Source organism: Pteropus alecto, unplaced genomic scaffold (assembly GCF_000325575.1).
Source record: "Pteropus alecto unplaced genomic scaffold, ASM32557v1 scaffold161, whole genome shotgun sequence".
In the NCBI taxonomy this organism is placed as follows: Eukaryota; Metazoa; Chordata; class Mammalia; order Chiroptera; family Pteropodidae; genus Pteropus; species Pteropus alecto.
The window spans coordinates 3,598,885-3,615,090 of NW_006432943.1; the positions used below are offsets into that span (position 1 = coordinate 3,598,885).

The 16,206-nt window shown below is 40.3% G+C and overlaps 1 protein-coding gene and 1 pseudogene across 1 annotated transcript in view; one reads left to right on the forward strand and one right to left on the reverse strand.

Annotated features, from left to right (window-relative positions):
* The window catches only part of SCD5 (stearoyl-CoA desaturase 5), a 131,958-nt gene that overhangs the window by 79,654 nt on the left and 36,098 nt on the right, over window positions 1-16,206 (forward strand). Inside the window, exon 2 of the mRNA XM_006907602.3 lies at window positions 2,504-2,634. Coding sequence (XP_006907664.1) covers window positions 2,504-2,634 — 131 coding nt within the window. The remainder of the gene's footprint in view (window positions 1-2,503; window positions 2,635-16,206) is intronic.
* On the reverse strand, window positions 15,316-15,434 carry LOC112476402 (annotated as a pseudogene).

A 16,206-nucleotide genomic window follows, 5' to 3' on the forward strand; every position in this document is an offset into this window, starting at 1 on the left:
AATTTTAGTATCAGAAATCCAATACAAACTAGCTTATGCAACAAAAAGGAATTTGTTGTTTCATATAACTCAGAGTAATACTGGAGAGGCTCACAGGTTCAGAAGAACTATAGAGCTCCAGGGCCTGCAACCAGTGGCTCCATGGAGGCAGCTCTCTCTCAAGCTCATGTTGACATCTCCATCATCTTTGTGTCTCTCTTTCTCGGTCTCAGTCTTCATCATTGCAATCATGCTTTGGTATGTGACTGTTAGTCTCTTCCAGCCAGAATAGGAGAAAGGTTGGGTCAGGTTTTCATTCCCAATGCCAGGGAGATGGGATACTATGCTAGGCCAGGCCTTGGCCATATGGCCACGTTATTGTTGCCAGAAGTAGGACATGAAAAACTACCTCCCAGTACAGGCTCTGACACGAGCCCACTGTCAGTGCCCACCATCCCACCCCCACCCAGGCATGAACAAATCAACCATGTAGGTGACCCCTGAAATATCTGAGATCTCAAAAGGACAAGATAGCGCCACAGTCTGTGTTAAGACCCTGCTGGGAACTGTGGACTAGAGGGCTTCTTTCTTGACCAGTGTTTTTCATGGAGTCTCAGAATTCCTTTCATTGCATCCAAGGTCCAGTGTCTCAGCCCGCTGGCAAAATGGGGTCACACTGAATTTTTCCTGTATAGATTTCTTTTGTTGCCTAACTACTTGACAGTTGGGGAAAAATTATTGGTAGAGATGTGAAGGTCAGGGATGACATGGAAAATAGCTGTCCATTTCATGGACTCATGACCAAAGTTACATTACAATAACAAAAGAGACTAGAACTTTTTATTTATTGCCACTTTCTGTGATTTTTGGGCAGATTGTTGATTTTTGTTTTTAATCTTTCAAATGAGGAATAATTTGTCAAATTCATGTATTCAGAGACTCATTAATCTTAGTGCCAAGAGCAAGTCTTGTTTTTAGACCCAGAGGATCTTAGATCTTGATCTTGGATTGAGATCAAGATTAGTCAGACTTGGTTTTTGGAAGATATAATATTGCACTTCCTTTAAATATATGTATTGTCACTGAAGTTCTTCCAAGGAAGTTCTACAGGAAATACTAAGAAATTGTCTTGGTCTGGGACCATTCGCAATTGCTTGGGAATGTACTCACAGCTGATCACTTGTTCTTTGGCAATTTTTAATGGGTGGCCCTGCATGTGCTAAGTGCTAGAAGCAATTGTGTCAGATAATCTGCTCGATCTTACCTACTTATAGCCTGAGTTAAGGCTCTACCCCCAATTAAGGAAGCAGCTCACTTTTAAATTTAGGTTGGGATCCAATATTAAGAATGACAGTGGGGTCTAGAGAAGTGAAGATTAAACTTACCTGATGCTTCAGAAACGCAAAGGGGCATGTAGAGGGCAGGAACTCAGTTCTTGGTTCAGAGTCTCAGCAAAGACACCTCCTAGCTTTGTGATACTGGGAAATTAGTTTACTTCTTTAAGCCTCTGTTTCCTCATTTGTAAAATGGGGCTAATAATAATACAAACCCAATGGTATTGTTTGATGTGTTTTAACAAGATAATCCAAGTAAGACATTTAGCATTATGTGGGCATATTGCTTTAAAAACACTCTGATAGTTGTAATAATTTCAGGAATCATGATATTTTTGGTCCCTGTGTGTCCCCTTTCTACCATGCAGTCTCCATACACAGAGCAAATTACTGCCACTACCTGGGGGTGGCATGGAGGCTCTGGCGGACTTTAGAACCAGGCTGCCTTGGGTTTATATGGAAGATTCAACTTTCAGAGATCCAGTTCCTCAACTGAAAAAAGAGACAGTAACACATGTTGTGAGGTTTAGATTAATATATTTAAATGTATGGCAGATAATAAGCTCCACTGTAGGATAGCTCTTTAATGTTCCTCATCTGGCCATCTTTGCCAGCCCAGGTCATAGTGATGGTATAAGTGAAGATCTCCAGAAGACAAATTTCAGTGGTCCCTGATGTCAGTTTATCCCAGCCAGACTTCATTGCTTTTAGGTCTGCCTAATTTTCTTCAAACCAAGGTCTGTGGAGCCATGATAATGGGCACTACCACTTAGAAATATGCTCTTCTTATAACTCATCCTGGCATGGTTGCCAATTAAGGGGCAAAATAGAGCTCAAGCGCAGCTCCACTGAGAGTGGACGTGTAAGGCCGAATTATAAATGCACAGGAATATGGTTGTAACTTTGCATCAAGACTAGCAAGAAACATTAGCAAATAGAAGATTTGTTTGATAGAGAAAAAATTATGTTGGAAGGTCAAAGTTTCTTGAGGAAAGTTCTCTCTGCTTCTGCCTGGTATTGGAAAGTTACAAATCAATAAAAAGGCTGCATTTGCTCAAGTTATTGATTCTTCATATTGTAGATTCTTCCCCTGACACCATTTCACACAGGTCCCTATTCAAGAGAGAAAAGAAGGATGGGAGATGTTTAAAAACTGTGACATCTGTTGACATTCCCCTTGTGTCTTGCAGCCTACTTCTGCTTCCTCCTGACTGCTCTGGGTGTGACAGCTGGTGCCCATCGCTTGTGGAGCCACAGGTCCTACAAGGCCAAGCTGCCTCTGAGGATATTTCTGGCTGCCGCCAACTCCATGGCTTTCCAGGTAGGGATGGAGGGCACTCTCTGCCTTAGGTGGCACTGTGGGGGGAGGCACAGACAGGCTCCCTGTGGAATGGTCTTTCCTCTACACTCATTCTAGGCTCAGTGCTCAAACCACAAGCACTTCCTGCCTGTCCCAAGTTGTATCTCCTCGTGACTTTTCATACTATAAAATGTCACCTGGGGATTTTGTGGCCCAAAGCATGCTGAGCTACAAAGGAAGAAAGGAGATTCCTCCCTCCAGAATTCATGCCCTTAGTACACCCTGAAACCCTCAACATCCTTCTGGCTCTAATGAGGGCCAAGTTCTATGCCAAACATGCTATATACATATTGCTTTTGATCCTCCTACATGCTATGTGTTATATATGTCCTCAGATGAGGAAATTAATGCTTAATGAAGTTACAGAACTTACCCAAATTATATGACTGAGAATGGAACATTTAGAGTAGGCAAATACAGATCTGATACAAAGCTATTGCTCTTATAAAACGTTTTCCTGAAGTCACCCTATAAGTTTGTGGTGGAAAATCTGTTCAATATGGAGTCAGAAGACTCAGTGTTTGAATCTTACTCTGATGGTTGCTAGCTGTGAATCACTTACTCATCTTCAACATCTTTATCTATAAAAATATGAATATGACTTCACTCCAGAGGTGTTATGAATTCATTGAAAATTGCAAGGAGCTATAAAAATGTAAGAGAACATCATTATTACACTAGGATTGGACCACATCCTTCAGGACTGTTCCAGTCCCAGATCATTTCCCACCACTTGGGCACTTTCTGAACTGCCAGAATTTTGGCTCAATCATGGATCTTGGCTTTTCCAATTCCTCATCTGATCCAGGCAGGCTAAATGAGAACAACTTGTTTTCAAAGTTTCTGCCCATTTATAAATGCAGATGATTCCAGGCACTGTGTATTTTCACCCATTGGGAAGAAATGGCGATTCCCAAAACTGCTTTAGAGTCCAGAGAGAGAAAAGACTCAGGAGCCTCTTTGTGACCCTCAGACATCATGTGGCCACCTCTACAATGGGCCTCCCACCCGTACAAGACAGACTAATTGTGTGCATTTCTCTAAGTTGCTCTTTTATACAAATTCAGATGCCTATTTCAGGCTTCCCTCCTACCATTTGAGTATCAATAAAGCAAATAGGATGTAACACAATAGATTTTTAGGTAACACAATTCATATTCTGAATACCTTCTGGTTATGATTCAAGCACAGTGGGGGATTAGTAACAGGGCCCTAGGGAAGAAGCTGTTGTGCATAGAGGAGTTGGCAGCTTCTTGGTTTCATGTTTTGTCACCGTTGGCAATGTGAACTGTGCTGCACTTTATTTTGACTTCAGCCATCTTAGTTCAGTGTTGTGCTTTGTTTATCACAACAATGAGTTATAATGATAATTTAGAAACTCATTGACTTGGGTCTTAGATGCTATTTTGAACTTAACTTGGTAATTTCCATTTATTTTGTTAAGCAGATTATTATTTTTAGCTTCCCATTATGCATTCATGTAGTTTTAAAGCACTTCTGTTATTGGAATTTTTTTCTAAAATAAATAACTTGAAATTGAGAGCCTAGTGAAACTATTTGTTTGTAACTCAATTTTTGAGGACCTAAGTTTCCTTAACAAAACCTCACATACCAGAACATCACACTGTGATTTCAGATTTACTTTGGGGAGAAAGTACATTGTAGATTCAGGTCCTGCAATAAATTCTCGGCTCTGCCTTTTGCTATATTTGAGCCCTTGTGCAAATTTCTGCTCCTTTATCTGCAAAGGGAGGTGATAATAATACTTACCTCACACAGTTGTTGGGAGGATGAAATAATGAATAAAAAGTGCCCATGTTATTATAGAAGCACTCAGTGAATATCATTCCCTCTCTTCTTTATGAGAACTGGCACACAATCTCATTCATTTTTTTATTTTAGTGCCCATGATATAGAAAACACTCAATGATTGTTAAATGAATTAATAGTTTTAAAAAGTATTTTTAGAAGTCATCAAATTTGAACTATACATACTTCTTCCAGGCCCACATTTGTGGCAGATTTTTTTTCATTCATCCAACAAATAGTTATTGAGCACCTACTATGTGGCAGGCACTGAGCTAAGCACAGTGAGTTTAATGATTAACAAACACAATCTCAGTCCTCGCCTTCATCTAATAGGGTATTAGAATTCCCACAGTTTCCCACTGGAAATGTCAGGTGCTTCATGAGTCTGAGGTTTTATAACAATGTCACTTAGACCTAGGTGAGAGGTATCTACAATAATCAGCATAGGGCCAACTTCCATACAACGCATAACTGTGTCAGAGGGAAAGAATGCAGTCAATCCAGACCACTTAACCGTAGGAAGAGAACCACCTGGGAAAGTAAAAAATGTGCTGTGATCTGCCAGTCTAGGGTATTGACCTACAGCCCTGACTTAATGCAGAGTCATTGATTTATTTTCCCTCCAAAGTCCTCTGGGATTTTTAAAGATAGTTTCAAGGGTTCTCTTCTGCTCTCTTCCATCAGAATGGTCGTGCCTTTGGCCCAAATGAACAAATCATGCTTAGTTATCTCGATTTGAGGATCGGCAGAGCTTTTGCTAGATGCTGCAAATAAGATCTCAGTCATCAAAAACAATCTTCTTAAAACTGAGACAAATATTTGCAACTCTCTTTTTTCTTTCTTCTGTAGAGGGTGTGTGTACTGTGCAGGGGGAGATGGAGGTAGTCGGAAAAGATGTCTCTCTGCTGTTGTCTTTGTATTTTCCTAGAGACTGCTTCTTAAATGGGGATTAAGGCCTTCGATTCTTTTCGTTGAAATCCTCTGTTATTATACAGGAGCCCTACTGACATGGAGATAAAAGGGGAGCATTCTGTAGTCCTGTAATTAGGTCTCAGCCTTCTGGCGAGTCTGAGATCAATATTTTGCACATACATTTTACAAATACATGTGCTAAGCATTGTTCCCAAAGCCCAAGTTACTCAGGCTTTGGTAAAATCCACTTGATTAGACTCTGGTAAAATATTTTTCTTTTTTTTTTAATTAAAATTATTGGGGTAACATTGGTTAATAAAATCATATAGATTTCAAGTGTACAGTTCGGTAATCATCATATGTGTATTGCATTGTGTGTTCTCCACCCGAAGTTAAATTTCCTTCTGTCACCATATAATTGACCACCTTTATTCCTCTACCTCTCCTTTCCCCTCTTCCCTCTGGTAACCACTAATAGTTTCTCTTGAGGACAGATCTTGCTAAGGAGAATGAGAGCTCTGTGCAGAGCTTGCATTTCAAAAACGGTTACTTCTCTCCTTTTCCTTCTGGGAGAGCAAGGGGGAGTTTTCTTAGCTGTTCATGGCAAGAACCTGGTAGGGCTCCTAGAGGTAAAATTCATGAAAATGTGAAGCCCCCTAGGACTGGGCCCTCTAGGAGTTTTTAATTCTCAAGCTTGTCCAAATCGAGCCTCCAGTAGTTCATCAGTTATAGCTTAAAGTGTCCTATTCGTCCTGGCGCCAGCTGCAGGCTTTTGCTCCTGGGCCTCTGTGTCCAGTAGGCTGTGATTCTCTGTAACTGCCTGTTTGTCTCTCTAGTTTTCAGGGCAGGAGTTTGCCTGTGACCTCAATTCTCCAACGGATCTAGGAAGAGTTGTTGATTTTCAGTTTGTTCGGTTTTTATTTCTTATCATGAGGATAGGAATGACTTCTTCTGAGCTCTTTACATGTCAGACCAGAAAGTGGAGGTTACAGTATGATTTGTAAATATGTCAAGTAAATCAAATGGCTGTGGGCCGCGAACTTTGGCAGGTATATCACAAGAAAAACCACAATGACTTTCGAGTGCTAACTGCATACTGGCATTTCATTAAGTACATCAGCCATCTGACAATACCCCTACAAAGTAGATACTGTTATTTTCTTCTTTCAATAGGTGAGAAAATTGAAAGAAAGAGGCTATGTAACCTGGCCAAGAACATACAGATTTAAGCGACAGAAAGAGGATTCAAGGGCAGGCAGCTTGACGCCAAAGGTTACCTTCTCACTGATGCTTAATGCCTCTCCCAGGATCAAAGTGTATATTTATCCTTTCATTTTGCAAATACATTTGCTAAGCATTGTTTCCATCACTGAAGAACAAGACAGACAAGGTCTCTGTCCTCAGAACGTGTATATTATAGTGAGAGAGAGAGAGCAAATAAATAAATGAACAAAAGAATATGAAGAATGTGAGAGAGAGTGACAAGGAGGCGGCTTCTGTAGAGCGGGGGTCAGAGAAGACATCGCCGAGGAGATAACGTCATTGCTGAGACCTGAGAGGGAGAACAGGTAGGGGAAGCACATTCCCGACAGAAGGAGGAGCCAGAGCAAAATGAGAGTAAGTGTGTGTGTGTGTTCAAGGAAGAGGAGGATGGCCAGCGTGGCTGGTCCACGTGAGTGTGGGAGGTGGTCATGGAAGAGGCCAGAGAGGGGGACGAGCCACACCAGTGCAGGGCTCTGTCAGGCATAGCAAGGAGTTTGGGTATTCTTCTAAAAGCCACGGGAAGGCACTGCAAGATTTTAGGCAGGGGTGCGACATGACCTCATACATTTCAATGGCACGAGGAAGACTCAGATCACAGTTGTGAGACCAAGGAGATTATGTGCCAGATTCAGAATCGTGGACCAGCCTCCAAAACTGGGTCCTGTGGATGTGCACGTCGAGGAAGGAGATTGGGATATGAGGCGGTGCTCTCGAAGATGGCTCAGGGTGTTAGCAGCAGCATGTGGTAGCATTTGGTTAGAAGGAGAACAAAACACTGGAACACTACTGCAGGCTCGAGAATCCTTAACCTCACGTGGCTCTCTGTGCAGGTTCTGACTCACTGCAGACATCCTGTTTCAGTGTTTGCCACCTTTTCTCACCGTGAGCCTAGGTTTCAGATGTACAGCCTTCCTTCTGCACGTCAGAGATGGGTTTGCCTTCCTCTTTTTAGGATGAATGGATGTTGCTGGTTTCCTCCTCCTTTGTAAACAGGCTGCAGCAGAAGTGGTCCTGACCACGATGCCCTCCCGGTGTGCTTTTGGAAGGTAGCTTGCATGCCATGCCTCATAATGTCTCTTCCCACAGCATTTTACTCTCCTGGCACATTTGGAAGTCAACTGGAAAGGGCAAATGGCTTGGCCATCTTTGAGCAACTTCTCTGCTTGTGACAGTGGTGATTTATGGATTCATTCAAGCATTGATGCTATATGCATACTTCTTTTTAACTCCAGTATTGACAGTATTGGTGGGATACTCTGATAGATGATGGCGTGGAAGTAGGAGGGGTGTGTGTGTGTGTGTGTGTGTGTGAGATGAGGTTGGAGAGAGAGAGGAAATTCTCCTGAGGCTGCTGCAGGAGGCACAGTATTTTCCTGTCTGATGGAGATTTAAATGGCCCCACTCCCCTAAGATGCCTTACTTCCTTCTTTGTAGTGGATCTAGGTCAGTGAAAGCAGATGACATGAGTGAAATCACCTCAAAGGTATGAAAAGGTGATAGCCTGGGGTGGCCTGGGAAAAGAAAGTAATTCTATAGATGGACACAGCAGCCAGTAGGGTGGTCTGCCTCTCAGGTTACCCTCCACAAACACTGCAGAAACATGCAGGTGTTATGCTCTGCAAGACAGATGTATTCCTTGGCATTGTAAGGCGATTAAATTTTTGTAAGCAAAAAAACATTTACTCTACAGGCACACAGAGTTTTTATTTAAAGAAATACTTGGTAGGGGGTATTTTTGTAAATAAATAGCTACTAGATTTTACATTAATTTGGCCCCGCATCTATATTGAAAGAAAGATACGCTGTTTAAGATGAATTCCACATTCAGTCCTATCAATTTGGAAGCTATTCTGCAACATATTTTTAAGGCAAATGTTTCATTCTGTCTTCTTTTCATAAAGAAATCTTGAGAAGTGCTCAGGCAGGCCACCTCTTTAACCTTGCTCTCTCCCCTGTCAATCTCTTCCCTTCCTAGGACCACAGAAGGTTGGAGCTGGGGAACTTTAGAAGCCAAGTCTCATCCTTTTTCTCACAACTAAAGAAACTAAGGCCCAAATGCCTGAGCTTATTTTTGTTTATTTTCCCACATTGTCTCCAAAAATGTTTATAGGTGTTGAAGGAGACTGTCTCAATGCAATGTCCTGACAAGCTATTTCTTCCTGTACCTGCCACCAACTATTTGGGCTGAGATAGCATGTTGTCACTGCTCATTCTTTATTTCATTGCTCTCCTGCCAGATACTCTTATGTTGCTGCTTTCTAGGTTTCCCAACCCACCGATTATTTTGCATTTGGATAATTTCTCTCCCAGCTGCCTTCATTTGCATTTTTCCTAAATCAAACCACATTGTGATAATTTCTATTCATATTTCTAACCTCTTTAGATCCATCTGTGTTATTTCTCTGTTCTCAAAGATGTCTGCAGCACCTCTTAATTTGGTACCAACAGTGTTATTAACAAAATGTGTACGCCTCGTTCTCAGTCATTAATGAAGATGCTAAATAAAACCACTAGATCTAACAGATAGGGTGGGGCCTTCCACTGGCTGCCTCCTCCGCCCCAGCCCCCTCACTAGATATTGAGCTGTTTTTCGTTCCTGATCCTTATTTATCAAAGTTCAGGCTTTTCAATCATCCTGTCCTAGTTCCTACTAGTGCTAACCAGAGGTCTTGTCACAGGAATATTTCAGGGATGCTATTTTAGATACTTAATTAAGCTCCAAAGATCCAATAGCTCCAGGAGTCATTGAAACAACCATTTTAATTAATGGTAAAATTTACAGAGTTTCATATGCCAGAGGTAATTTCTAGCCTTGCTTATAAAACTTCTTTTAAAAGGCAGATACATTTTATTATCTTCATCTTCTCCTATTGACTCTTCTACAGCTTTTGCATAAATCTGCTAGTTAATTCCTTTTGAATGTAAAGGTGCATAAACCACTAATGCTCATGAGGAACACAAGTGACGTATAAAAAATGACCCTTGTCATGGGGGGCTTATGGTCCGATAGAGCTGGCCAGACTTGTATACAATAAAGGACTCTTACGATATGATGGAAAATTAAATTGCTCAAAAGCTTCATACTGCCTCTTAGGGCTGCAGAAATATGAATATGGGCTAGGGAAGATGAAGCTTATGACAGTAAGAGAGTTTTGAGCTGAAACTTGAAATGTGAAAAGGATTTGCATGGGCAAGGAAGAAGGAGAGAAGATGGGGGAAACACTTGAGCGAAGGTGGAGAGAGAAGAATGCTCATGACATACTGTGTAGGGGACCCGCACAGTAGAGAATCAGTCTGATTGAAGAAGGATACTGATGGAGTGTAGTGTGTTGCATGCAAATCCAGGTACCTGCATGACATCTCTCACTGGATCTCTTATGCACCTGAAAATCAATGTGCCCCAAACCAAAGTTGTGACTCTACCCTCTCCCCCAAAACTATTTCTCTCCTAGTTGTCTGAACCAGAAATCTGGGTGTCATCTATAGTTTCTCTGTTTCTCTAATCATCCCTCATTCAGTCTTTTAACCAAGCTCTTCTACTGCTAAATTATATCTTGAATCTGCATGCTTGCCATCTCTGCCGTCTTCTAATCCAAGCCACGATTATGTTCTTGACTGGGCTACTGAAAAAGCCTCATAAACTGGTCTTCCTCCTTTAACACTTGCCCCTCTCTAGACTGCAGCCAGACAGAACTTATTGAAAATTAAACCACTGTCTAGCAAGAAGAAAATTTTTCAGCGGCTTAGCATTGCATTTGTAATGAGATCTAGCCTTGTTATTATGACCTCGAAGGCCCAGGGTGATCAGGCTTTGCTGTTTTCACAAGTAGATGTCCTTCAATACAGTTCTGACACTAACCACCCAAGTTAGTGTCAGATCCTGCAAGTTAGAGCCTCAGTCCTTGTTGTCCTTGCATGACTGCCCCTGCTTCACATGCCAGTCACAAATAGGGTCTCCATGCCACCTGTACTGTTGATCAACCAGGGATCCCCACAATTCCCTCGGGGTGCATAATTTGCTAGAACAACTCAAAGAACCCAAGATGTTATACTTACTATTACAGTTGTATTATAAAGGATACAGATCAGAGCCAACCAAATGGAAGAGACACATAGGGCAAGATGTGAGGATCCCTCGGGCAGAGCTTCCTCGCCTTCTCCCCGTGGAGTCAGGGTGGGTTATTCCCTGCACATCAGTGTGCAGAGATTTTACTGGAGATTTTTTACATAGGCGTGATTGATTAAACGACTGGTCCTGATTGAACTCAGTCTCCATTCCCCTTCCCCTCCCAAAGCGCCAACCCTCTGTTCACCTGGTTGGTCTTTCTGGTGACCAGCTCTGATCCTGAAACTGACCTCATGAGCATAATAAAGACACTCTTGTCACTCAGGAAGTTCCAATGTTCTTCGAAGTTCTGTGCCAGGAACTACCAGGGACAAAGACCAGATGTAGTCTTTACTGTCCCGTAATCCTGCTCGGACCATACCTTGCACCACTCCTGCCCTAGCTCCACATACCCAACACGCTGGACTTTTCTTAGTTCCTGGACTGTGGCAAGTTCATCCCTCTACCAGAGACAACTCTCGTCTTCCTCCCACACTCCCACCCGACTTCTCGTAACCCGATAACCTGATTAGACAGTCCTTGCCTTGCTCAGCGTCCCCCTTGTTATTCCATATACTTATGTACTTCATAGCACTAATCCCAGTCTGAAATGATGTTGACTTCATTTACTTTATATTTGTCTCCTCCATAACATGTAAATTTCTTGAGGATATAACCTTGACCATCCTGTTTCTTTTTTATCTCCTAGCAAATAACAATAGTCAGTAAAATATTTGTTAAATTAAAGAATAAAATGGGAAAGATAAGAATAATCAGGCCAGCTGAAGCTCTTTGATTGTCAAGAAGTGTTTAGACTTGATGAGAAAAGTAGTATGGAAAGGTTGTCAGATAATAAGCAAGGGAGTGATGGATATCTGGGGAGTGTGAGTATGGTCTCGGTATACCAAATGTAATGTGGAAGGGAAAATACTAGAAGCAGGAAGCTTTAGAAAGCTATTCTAGGAATCCAGGTCAACTGATGTAAGCCTGAACAAGGGTAATGGGGTTAGAAATGGAGTGGAAGGGAAAATCTGAGATTTTTAAGGAAAGATTCCCTTGATTTTTTTCTCTTTAGTTTTAACTATTTTAAAATAATTTCAAACTTACAAAAAGTTGCAAAAATATCATGAAGAACTGCATACTTTCACCCAGATCCACTAATTGTTAACATTGCTTCATTTGCTTTATTTTTTTCCTCTCCATATGTGTGTATGCGCATTCATCTATGCTATTTCTTTCTGATTTATTTGAGAGTGATAAACATCATACCTCTTCATCACTTCAGTATGTATTTCCAAATAAGAAAGACATTTCACATAAACACAGTACATGTACCAAAATCAAAAAATGTAACGTTGATGCAATACTACATTCAGGATCACAGTCCTGGATCCTGCATTACAATGAGCTATAATATCTCTTTAGTCTCCTTTCATCTGGAATAGTTCCTCAGTTGTTCTTTGATTTTATGACATTGGCATTTTTTTTTTTTGAAAGTTACAGACCAGTTATTTTGTCAAATGCTCCTCATTTTTGGTTTGTTCACATTTTCTCACAATTATGCTAAGATTGTGCATTTGGGGCAGAAATGCTTACATTCATGGTCTTGTGTCCTGAGCATCAAACAAGAGGCTCATGATATCACTTTATCATGTTATTGGTGGCATGAACTTTGATCACTTGGTTCAGGTGGTATCTACTCAGTTTCCTCACTATAGGACGACTATTTTTCCTTTTGTAATTAAGAGTAATTTATGCTGAGATACTATGATCCTATGTATTTTTTCTTCATCAGCCTTTTACACAGTAGTTTTAGCCTACATTGGTGATTCTTGCCTGAATCAGTTATTGCCATGACACTCACAAAATGATGATTTTCTAACTCCATAATTTCTTCTACATTTGTTGGTTGGCATTTTGTTTGTTTGTTTGTTTGTTTATTACGGGTTCACAGATTCTCATTTTAGTAAATGGATTTTAGTCTATTACTGTTATTATTCATCTTAATGCTCCCAATTTTTAATCAAATTACCCCAATTTTATCTGTAGAAGACAATACAAATGTCTTTTTTGACAAGTTGCCATCATTTTAAGAGCAGTTCTTTACTTTCTGGCACAAAATATACCAAGTTCCTCTTGTGTTTTTTCTACCTTAGTCCTGGCCTCAGCCTTTTCACCAAAGAGTTCTGACTCCTTTTAGTGGGGAATGGTATTTAAAAACCAAGGTCTGGGAATGAGGTGGGTCCATTACTGGGCTGTCATTGTTTTCCAGGCCCTTTCTTCCCCGAAATTTTGACTCATTAATTGAAAGAAACCTAGCTCAGGAGACTAGAACCATGATTGCATCACTAACCAAAAAACCCTCCAAAACCCAAACTGGGAGGATTCGCAGAAGGCCAACTTGTCTACCAAGAGGACTACCCAACCCATTTTTAAAATATGTGTTAAAATATGTTTTATAAAAGTCTTATTCAAATACATTTTCATTGTAAGATATTTAAACAATCGACTTTGAAATAAAATATGAAACACCGTTTTCCTTCTTTCTAATCTTTAAGTATAGTCAGCAATCCTTTTTAAATAACTAAAGTTGGCTTTTCAACACTTGCCCACCTGAAACCTCCTGAGGCCAAGGGCCACATGAAGGCTAGGCAGCAGGTGGGGACTTGTTCTCCCGAAGCTACAATTTGCCAGCCCCTTTTGAGAGAACTTTCTGGGCTCTTCTTACAGATTGTCAGTGTTATCTGGAGGGAAATCAGTGCTGCCCAGTAGTGACAGTAGAGAAAGAACCGGATGTTCTTCACTGTTTGAATAGCACAGAGTTGGCATATGAACTGAAGATGATATTCAGACCTTCGAGACTGAGATCAGGTCTATTCCACATGAGTCTTACAGTCCCTACGAGTGGAAGCAGCAGTGTCTTTTCCTCTGACACCCTTAATGGAATGGCTCTTTCCCAGACAGGATTCACTCACAACACACACACACACACACACACACACACGCACGCACGCACGCACGCACACACATGTTCTACCCTAAAACCTGTCTGTTCAAGCTATAATTCCTGCTCCTAGTTTCTTTTTCACTATTGTCTAGAGACAAAGATGTATTATGAAGGCAAGTGGAAATCCCTTTGGCTTTGAGGCCACCTGGTAAATTTCCTCTTTTGGAACCTTAAGCAGCCACACCATTGAATTAGGGGACATAACAAGCACACTGGTGTCTGGTCAGAAAGAAGCATCTGTTTGCAGCCAGGCTGGAGAAAAGCCGATCAATGATTCTGGTCTCAGATCTGTAGAATGGGACATGCTAAATGCTATTTACATTTAGCCTTCATCTTGCTAACTAGTGGAAATTATGTGGCCTTTAAAGACAGTTTTCCCTATGGCCATTAGACTCACCAATTTCTTTAGAACATAAAAGGAAGCAGGGGAAATTTACTGACAGAACAGGCGGCTTCATAATCTGCTTCAGTGGAGTTTTTGAGATTGATTAGTTTCGCTCAAGTCCCAGATAATACTGAAAGACTGTGCTTATAGAGAAAAATCACCACATGATCAATTTCAATTTCTACAGACACAGGATAGGTTTAAGCAAGGGCACTGTCACACAAGTTGAGGTATGATCGGTTGATTAGTGCTAATAAACACAAAGATGGAAGAAGGGTGATGTAAATATACATAGAACTGACTGGATTATTAGATGAATCTTACCGTTTCATAGAATTTTTCCTGATATAGGGCTGATGGCAGAAGCCAGGCTGTTTTGATTTGGGAGTGTAGAAACTTTAAAAAACATTTTTGTTGCCCCCACATCCAAAAGAAAAACTTGTTTATTATAAAAATTTAGAAAATACAAATAAACTAAAAGAAAAAATAAATCGCCACCATCTCACTTCCTACAGAGAACCACTGTAAACTGACTTATGTACTTCATATAAGGTTGACTTATATACTTCATTTTTCCTATGCTCAAATACACATTTTTATTAAAAATAAATTCATACTGTATCTATTATTTTTAAAACTACTCACTTAACTACTTTTCATCTCTTCATATCAATACTACAATATCCTTTTAAATTAATTAGTTTTTAAATACAAAACTAACAAATGCTTTTATTAAAATTTTCAGAGTGTAAGATAAAATGTTAAAGTATTTCTGTTCTCATACCTCCCAGTCTCACTGTCCTGAGGTAACCCTATTTCTCTCCAAAGCTTTCTATATACACGTGCGCACACACACGGATAGTATTCAATTAATTAATATATCACAAAGTACTCAATCACATCCTGTTAAGTGGAAATTTTGGGTTTTTCCACGTTTTCACTGCAGTGAACATCCTTTGGGTTAAATCTTTGCACGCAACCACGATAAATTCCTTTTCTCTTAACTTCTCTTAAGATAAATTTCCTTAAGATGAAGAAAACAAATTGCTAGATTTTATTTTATTATTTAAAAAAATTTTTTTTTGGCAAGGCAACCCTTGGTTGACCTCACAGATTACAAGGACCTTGTCAGCTTACGATCCTTTATTTTTTAATTTTTTACACCTACAGCACCTGGTCTTCCTAGGTGGTCTCCCATCCAAGTACTAACCAGACCTGACTCTGCTTAGCTTCTGAGATCAGACGGGATCAGGCTTGTATAGGGTGGCATGGCCATAGACCAAATTGCTAGGTTTTAGATATGCACAATTTTAATGCTTTTGATATATGCAGCCCATTTACCCTTTACATAGCTTGTGCCAATTTCACATTCTCACTAGTAAGCAACATTGAATTTTTAAAAACTTTAAAAAGTATAAAACACATATGAAAAAAGTGTATAAGTCATGAGTTAGACCTGCACTGTCCAGTATGGTAGCCACTGGCCATATGTGGCTACCGAGCACTTGAAATGTTGCCGGTCCAAATTGAGGTGTGCTAGAAGTGTAAACTACACATCCAGTTTTGAAGAATTGGCACAAAAAAAAAATAAAATATCTCATTTACAATTTATAATAATTATTAAAATGATAATTTGGATATATTAAGTAAAATATTTATTTAAATTATTTTTACTTGTTCCTTTTCACTTATTTAATGTGGTTACTAGGAAAATTTTAATTACACATGTGGCATATATTTCTCTTGGACAGCGCAGAGTAGGACATGGTGTGACTCCTCAGGTAATAAAACCTGAGTGTACACCCGGGCTGTACACTCCTAATCTGCTTTCTTCCTCTTTCTCCTCCTCTCCCCCAACTGCCTGTGCCTCAGTTATACCAAAGGCTCTTAGAACTAATATAGTTCTTTTCACCACTCCAGTTCTTTGTCAGGAATGATCAATAAACATGTCGTGAGTATCCACTGTTGAAGGAATTGGGGTTGCACATTAAGACTGTGATGTATCAGAATCGACTGTTACGTTTAAACTCTAGGTTGCAAACTGAATCATTT